At 38.9% G+C, this 8,405-nt stretch overlaps 1 protein-coding gene across 1 annotated transcript; it reads left to right on the top strand.

Moving 5' to 3' along the window:
- The first annotated feature begins 3,562 nt into the window (after nt 1–3,562).
- Nucleotides 3,563–4,012, top strand: HSPB3 (heat shock protein family B (small) member 3). The gene has a single exon (XM_042825840.1). The coding sequence runs from the start codon at nt 3,563–3,565 to the stop codon at nt 4,010–4,012; it is 450 nt and encodes a 149-aa protein (XP_042681774.1).
- The last annotated feature ends 4,393 nt before the right edge of the window (nt 4,013–8,405 follow it).

Raw genomic sequence — 8,405 nt, 5'->3', positions numbered from 1 at the left:
CAAATTTCCAGTAAACAAACTTATATTAGCTTGTAAAGACCCTGTTGTGATTTTAATTCTTGTGGACTTCCTTTTTTGTTTTGCCTTCTCATGCCAGTATTTCAGACTGGTCTTTTATTTGAGCAGCTGTTTTCCTGTTTCACCACAAGATGTCGCTGTGACACACTTTCAACTAACGCTATTTTTCTCATACGTAGCTGTTGCAAATTGCCAACGGATGTAATATTTTTCTTCTCTAAAAGTCCGAAAATATATATATATATATTATTTTTATATACTGAATATATTCTATTACTTTATATACTGAAGCTATAAACATGTGCTATCAGAAAGCAAGCATGACAAGTGCAAGGTATCTGTAACAACTTGCCTCACTTCACACCAGTTTTGCACAGAGCAGTTTTGCAGTACTTTCCAAATCATTCTGTGGTTTCCTGTGTCATGTAAATCAGGCATGATGTGCTCAGTGTGGTGAGTGACACTGGGCAAGTTGTTCAGATTCACCTCTGTGCTTTCTGACACACCTAGGAAAGAAAACCAGAGAGGTGTGAGTTACTGAGCTGGCAATGAAGAACATCCATCCTCTCCTTTTTGCAATTGCTCACTCCCTGCAATATGCTGCTGATTTCTGTTTTTCCACTCACTTCTGTGCGCTTGCTGTTTCCAAGAGAAGTGTGCCGTGTCCTCTCTGCAGCCCCATTTAAGGTCTTTGGCCCCTGTTCCAGTGGCACCTCTAGCCCCCATAGGCATTGGCACTGCATGTGGGCCCTCATCATGACTTGTCCCTGTCCCTTCCTGTCACTGCCCCACAGTTTCCTGACACCTGGGACTGCCTTGGATGTCCACTCAGTCTGTCCTAGCTCCTTTCTGGTCCTGCTTGGCCACTTCCATCCCTGTCAGGGAGGTGAGTAAGATGGGATCCTGCCATGGGGTGGCTAACTTACAGAGCATGCAGTACCAGCCTCACACACAAGAGAGCAGGGATTACTCTTCAGGATGAGGATTTAAAATCGAAGGATCACAGAAGCACAGAACAACAGAATGGTTCGGATATGAAGTTTGAACTCTCACCACTGTGGGAAGGTTGCTCCCCACCAGCTCAGGATGCCCATGGCCCACCCAGCCTGGCCTTGAGTGCCTCCAGGGAAGGGCACCCACAGCTTCTCTGGGCAGCTGTGCCAGTGCCTCACCGCCCTCTGAACAACTGCCTAAGATAATCTACTCTCTTTCAGTTTAGAACCATTACCATGGTGTCCGGTCACCACTTGCCCTTGTTAAAAATCCCTCCCCAAAATCACCTCAGGAGTCAACTGATATGGATATAAATTGCAGGACTGGTGTGTACAGTGCACATTATACATATTTGGCCTATACATCAGAAGTCCTTCAGTGTTGTGTTGTCAAAACTGAAAGCCTGGAAATTCCAAGTTAATGGGATGTTTGTATTTTAGGAGAGAATGTTCTGGTTGATGCACTCTCCTCATTACCAGTGAAGATGTGAGAAAGATGGAGTTAATTCCCGAGGCCCTCAGTGGGAAACAGAAATAGAGATTGGAACATAGAAGAAACAAGGATGAGAGAGCACAAAGAAGTGAGGCTACATTACCAAAATCTTTCTCTGCCCCTTAGAGTAGAAAAGAGTCATATAAAAATTTGTACAGCTTTGCGTAAGACATCGATTTTGTGGGGTATTCAAAGCATCTTTCATGCTAATTAGACCAGAAAGACAGTTCCAAATATGCTTAGCATAGACATCTGAAGGGCTAACACAACTGTTTCTGGAAACAGATGTAGCTGTCCCACATTAGTTGTTAGCTGTGCTGGAGTTGTTTCTCTTTGCAGCTGAAGCATGAGTAAAGCTTAACTTTTCACTGGAGAAAATGGGAAAAATAAAAGTAATAATAAAAAAATTAAACAGAGAATGCAGTACTCCTGCATAGTGCATTTATTAAGGAAAAGTAAAGCCTAAGTAAAATAAGTCTATCATCAGAGAATTCAGAAGGGACAGCAGAACTTTCAGTAGTTTCTAAAAGTATTATATCCTAACCAACCAGGCACACCACTGCACGTGAGGGTTAAATTTTCCTCATCAAGTGAATCACCAGCTTGCAAAACAGAAAACAGCTGCTGAACAGATAATGGGCAACATCCCAGGTTATTTTTATCCCTGCATAGGAAACCATATATTCAGAATTGCATTTTTAAATGATTTCTAGAAGACAGTTTGACAAGACAAAAGCCAGTAGTTGCATAAAGCAGCATGTCTCGCTTCCTTCTCACAGTACTCAAATCAATGAGTGAACATTAAGAAAAGTTATCTTGAATGCTTGACCTACCTCTGAAAATTTCCTTACACTGCAATGCAGCCTTCAAGAGTCAAAAATACAACTGCAATCACAGAACCTTAATTACTGATACATCCAGTATTCCTGCTCTGTTATCTACTCAATACAGAAGCTCATTTGTGATTACTGTTGAAATTCAGCTGCCTAATTCTGCATAAATGAATCCATCAGCAAACAAACATGGCATATAAATTGGCTTACCACTTTCATGATAATCAAAGAGGTAAGATTAAGAGAGAGAGCTCTGAAGAACAAAGCCAAACGAGAAGGACTGAAAGTATTCGAGCATCAGTGCAATTTAGGAAAATAGTGAAGTTTCTAGCAAGCAGTAAATTTGAAGGTTCAAGCCAGTAAACCTCAGAAAACTAAAGCTACTGAAACAACATGATAGTATTAAGGATTTGAAGTTTTCTTTATATTCTACCAAAGAAAAGCATCTGCCTTCTGGAAGCTCTGAAACATAAGCCTTCAAGCTCCTGGCACTCTAGAGTCTGATTCCATGGCATGCTGTGGAAGACTGCTGTGTTTTTAGGCTATTGTAACTGTGACTGTCCTTTGGCTCCCTAGGCAGGGATGGTTATGTTTCCCTCCTTCCTCCAATGAAGTTGTGCACAAAGCATGTATTTTACCTATGTACAACCTCTGCGATAACATCTAATGCACTTTAATTTATAGCTTGCCTAACCAAAAATTTACACTAACAGCATAAATGCTGCTGTGAAGCTAATTAAACTTCCTCCCTTAGTATAATGCAATAACTATGTATTTTCATTAGAAGAAATGTATAGTTAATCTGTATTGCAACGTATGCTTTAGAAAAACTGAATAATTAAATGCCCATTTAAATGCCATTTACATTACTTCTCTACTCATTGTTTACAACAACAAAGAGCACTATTGCATTCACTAGAAGAGCACTGCTTTTCTGCTTTTACTACTTACACATGGAAGCACATATGAAAACTGTTGATGCCACTCAAGACCGAAGCACTATAAATAGTTCTCTGTTGTTAGAGGATAGGAGATGAAACAGGTCTCATGGCACTGGAGCACAGCATGTCCTATCAAGTGCCTGTGCTCTGCCTGTGCTAAAAGCGAGAGGTGACATCAAGTGATCAGTTAGCCTGCAAGCAAGGCACACGCCTGGGGAGAGTTTGGTCTAACTGTAGGTTCCCTTAGGCAACAGGAACACAGCAACTTGCCTTTTTGCCTCAGCAATGGCAGAAGCTGTTATAAGACACTGGGTGGAAACTCCTGTACGCTATCAAGAGCAGTTTGCTGCCGAGGAGCTGGAAGAACACAAACTGAATCACTCTCTTTATGCCTTGCCGGGACCTTTTACAGCTACACTGAGCAGAAGAGGGCGAATTACAGAAAGTACAGATGGGGCTGAGGCAAGTGGCCAAGAAGAAAAAAAGACGGGCTTTCAGGTCTTGCTGGATGTTGTGCAGTTTCGCCCAGAAGATATCATTATTCAGACTTTTGAAGGCTGGCTCCTGATCAAAGCTCAGCATGGACCCAGGATGGATGAGCATGGCTTCATATCCAGAAGCTTTACCAGACAGTACAAACTGCCCGATGGAGTGGAGAACAAAGATTTGTCTGCGCTATTCTGCCATGATGGCATTTTGGTTGTTGAAATGAAGAACTCGATGGGAATTAATTAGTCTTGACAATTGGTGAGATAAATTTATTCTTAATATCACAAATGGTATTATTCAAGCAATGCTGTGGAGTGTAGAAAGCGTGTGGCTGCGTTAATATTACAGAAAAGGAAAATAATCGTATATATTTTTCAGTATGCTGAATTTGTTGTTTGATGTGAAATGTTAGACTACTTGTCCCCAGCTAAGTATATGCTGAATAGCCAGATTTTTTGAGCTGTAGAAAAGTTAGGCTAATCACAGTATGAGAAAAAAAAAAAAAAAAAAAAAAAAAAAAAGATATATTTGATAATACTGAAAATAAAGCATATTTAAGGGTTCATTTAAGGATTTGTATTTCTAAGCAGTAACTGTTTGTAATATGCAACCATAATCATTAAAGAAGCAATGAACAGGTTGTGAGTTTTATACCAAAAATGTGTTTTATATAAGTTTTTTTAGATTAGTTTTCTCCTGCAAAAGCACATAAAATAAACTTTAAAAAAAAAAAAAAATCACTGTTCAAATTTATAAACAAATTATCCATGAGAGAGTACGTTTTACATGGGTTACATATTTGAAAGTATACAAAAACAAAATAAACACTGACTACTTTGTTTGAAAATGTAGTAAGTAGAAGCGATATTTTCTGTCAAAGACGAAGGAAATACTGTAAAAGATTTGGGAAACTGTTTTTGTTTAACACATTGAGATATCTGTTAGCAACTAAAGAAAAAAATATACTGCTTATATAAATCAAAAGGACCAAGCCATTATTTGTGAATCCCTGCTAATAAAAACACACAACTGGAGTATGGATGCCTTGATTACTATTCACTGTCCATCAATCAGTTGAATATTCTTTGTGTTGCTTGGCAATGTAGGCTGACACACCTTGACTATATATTAAAAACTTTTCTGCTAACCTTTTCTCTCACACTCTCTATGGGCTCTAAATGGATCCAATTTTAAGGGATTTATTACAGACACATGTCTAATTTCTCTCTCATCTAAAAAGAGTGGTAGAAATTAAAAAACATCTGTCCACTATTCCTAGTATCTAGACTGCTCAACCTTTATAAAAATGCTCCATGTGAATTTGCAAGTGCTCAAATATTTGAGAATATCTGCAGTTGCAAATTGAACTGTCCCACATATTCAGGAGATAAGTCTGACTGCTGTGCTATGAATAGTAGAGGAATGTGGAAAGGAAAGTGCCAAGTTAAATACAGACTCTTTTTGATAGCCATCTGCTTTATGGCCAAATGAAAAACATACTCTAATGAAATTGAATATCAATACAATTTGAAGACCACGAAAAAAAATTTCATGAACAAAACTCTGTCTCTCACCAGCTGAGTTTCTCTCAAAGCTGAGTTCTTTGAGTTTTAAACAAAAGCCTGAAGTGTGTACTTCTGCACACATCCATTCATTGGAAAGATTTATGTCGTGACTGCTTAGACTTCAAGGCATTTGAAAACAGTTCACTTAGAAAAGCGAGGAGTCCAATTTCTTGTATTTTATTTCATATTTGTACTAACACGAAATTCATGCAAAAAAAAAAAAAAAAAGAGCAATTATTTTATTGTTGTTGTTGTTTTAGTAGAAGTCAGAAACAGTTGTTTTCTACAAAACTAGGCTAAATAAAATCATATGTCCGTATATTTTCATTCAATCCACACTTCTAATTTATATTGCCTGTGTTTAATTTAAGGCAACAAAAGGACAATCATATTAGAAAATTAGGTCTATATTTAAATGCTTCAGAGTCAGGAAGCTTCCCCAGCCAGGGATCCCCTGGAACACATAGCATGGATTAAATGAATTCTAAATGCAGGTCTAGATTTAAATTTTGAACAACTTTATAAAAGCTCATATGTTCAGAGCCATGGTTTCCATATAACCTTATGGTACAACTGTTGGGCTGCAGCTCAAAGCAACTAGTTAGTAAACTGCTTTGGTGGCTTTTGTTTACAGAGAATATTTGATCATTTAAAATCACAGACATATATAAAAATGACTCAACTTGTGGGGCTGGTATTTCTTGCCCTAGAGATTTTTTAAAAGTATTTTTAAAAGAAACAAAAAACACATAAGTGACTTAATTATTTTAAATTAGATCATGATTAAACTACTGGAAACTTGGCAAGGAGTTTGATGAGAGACAGCCAAAATCGCACCGTTTGCTCTCTGTGTGTAAATGCCACGGTTACACACACAGTTACACAGCTCTGCTCACAAAACGAGAGAACATTTGACATTTGCCTGCCTCTGTTGTCTCTTCACATCACTCTGTGTCCAATTCCGTACTTGCTGATGACACTGTCCATCCAAACCCAGAGGAAAGTGCTGACCCAAATGCACGAAGGTTTGTACACAGCTATGTTTCATCTTCTTCATGAATGTCCTTCCTCATGTGTGGGAATAGCAGCAGCATGATGGCAAACTGAGACTATGCTGTAATACAGACCTGACCCTAACTCCCGTAACACAAAGCAGAGGGAAGTGCTTCTGTCATTTGTTTAGCTTACTGAAAGCTTTGGGACGAATGATTTCTATACGTTTGCCAGAACAGCCTCTAAATACCTGGCAGAGCTCTTTCTTCTGAATTGTCTGTGAGGAACTGTTTCCATTCATCAAATGTGATGTTAGACTTTAATAACTTGATTACAACTGAATGCAAACATCAAGGAGAGAGCTGTAAATACTGTTCATGCACGGTGAACAGTGAAATTTGTACATAGCAAAAAGATTGCAGAACAGTTACAGCTTACGGCAGGTTTAAGCCACACTGATTTGATTAAATTAAGGATCCTGATATTGGCTATCTGCAAAAGACTGGCCCACAATAACCAACATAGGCTGTTGCAAGCAGTGCAGAGCAAGTTACTGAGCATTCTTTGCTCCCATCAGTGAAGGATTACCTTCGTAATTGATTGGGCTATTCTTCCAAATTGAGTCAAGAGGATTTCATGCATGAATCTAATCACTGTGATAAATGCTCTCATAGAAGAAAATGTCTCAGTATCAGCACAAGTTGACAAAATCAAGGTCACAAACACATTTCTGGGTGACCCCTATGAGCAAAAAGGCAAAATGTCTTGGGCTTTCAGGAATCACCTTGCCTTTTTATAGAATCTGCCTTTTCCAAGTCATGTGAGACAACGCTGCACATCCCAATACTTGCAGTGCAGGGAATTGAGTCTGACATGGCACTCATTATCCACTCAATCACAAGTCAGCTACAGCTCTCAATATTGGAAGAGAGGAAAAGAAAACCCTATGGTAACTGCGGTAACAAAGTTCCCTTTAGGAGGAACAGGCCTTCCAATCCTTACTCAGTTCAGTGCTGGAAATCAAAATACACTTTTTATCTGAGTAACACAAAATTTATCTTTTAACAAGAGTGGAAGAATTTCCGAAAAATATTAAGTGTGCCTTCTCAATTGAAAGAGACATTTGCTTTAGTCTTACTAACTGCCATGCGTAATGTCTGCCTCCGGTCATCCAGAGGACAGTATCTCAGCAGCCTTACTCTGAAAGAAGGGGGGAAGCCTGAGGGCTTAGACCATGTGCCTTACAACTGAGAAACCTGAGCTGGATGTACCCATGTTAACTTTGGGGCCAGAAGTACCACCAGTCTTTGCCAATCCAAGTCCAGAAAGCCTGGATCATCCATTGCTGTGCATAAACTGCAAACAAACAAACAAATAAATAAAATCCCTCATTTTAAATATTTTCATGGATGAAGAGACAGGAGAACCATGGTAGTACAACTTAGGACCCCCATTCAGATTGACTCCAGATCAGGGCTTTCAGTCTCAGCTCCACTGTGGGTTGCAGCCTTACCACAGTTCCCATCAGTCATCAAAATGCCTTCCTAAGCCCGTTAAAATGTTAATTAAAATTAAAGTCTGGTATTTCTCACATACACAACCACACAGTAATAATGCTGATGATCATGTTTTCAGGGAAAAATATGTCCAGTAGCCACTTCCACATGCAGAACTGATACAAGGAGAGAATCATTTACAGTTTTCCTGACTTCTTCTGTTTGCTTACTGTACTTTGGGCTGACACTGGTGAGCAGTCCTGCTCTGCTGATGAAGCATGCCATTCCTCAGCCCTGTAAACTACTATAGAAGGAGAGCGGGCACACAAAGAGGAGACAGAAAACTGTAGGACATGGCGGCCCCGAAAAGTTCACCAGCGCTGTGTTCAAGAAGGAATAAGGAGCAGGAAAAGCCCTCCAATTAATATGAAATATATATTTACATATTTTAATATTTTAAGGTACAATATTTCAACTTTCTGTGAGAAAAATCTGACTGTTTTTAAAAAGAATGCATCTTTAAATGGCTAAAAAAGGCATTTTGAAATGGCTTTAACAAATTTAGGTTATTAATAGAACCAGAAT

The sequence above is a fragment of the Centrocercus urophasianus genome, unplaced genomic scaffold (genome assembly GCF_019232065.1).
Source record: "Centrocercus urophasianus isolate 14NV4802_14NV808 unplaced genomic scaffold, USGS_Curo_1.0 seq_25, whole genome shotgun sequence".
In the NCBI taxonomy this organism is placed as follows: Eukaryota; Metazoa; Chordata; class Aves; order Galliformes; family Phasianidae; genus Centrocercus; species Centrocercus urophasianus.
Note: the sequence above shows the minus strand (reverse complement) of the source record. Positions and strands in the feature narration are given on the sequence as shown.

Coding starts and splice junctions, on each gene's coding strand:
- HSPB3 (XM_042825840.1), top strand. CDS start 3,563: ATGGCAGAAGCTGTTATAAGACACTGGGTGGAAACTCCTGTACGCTAT.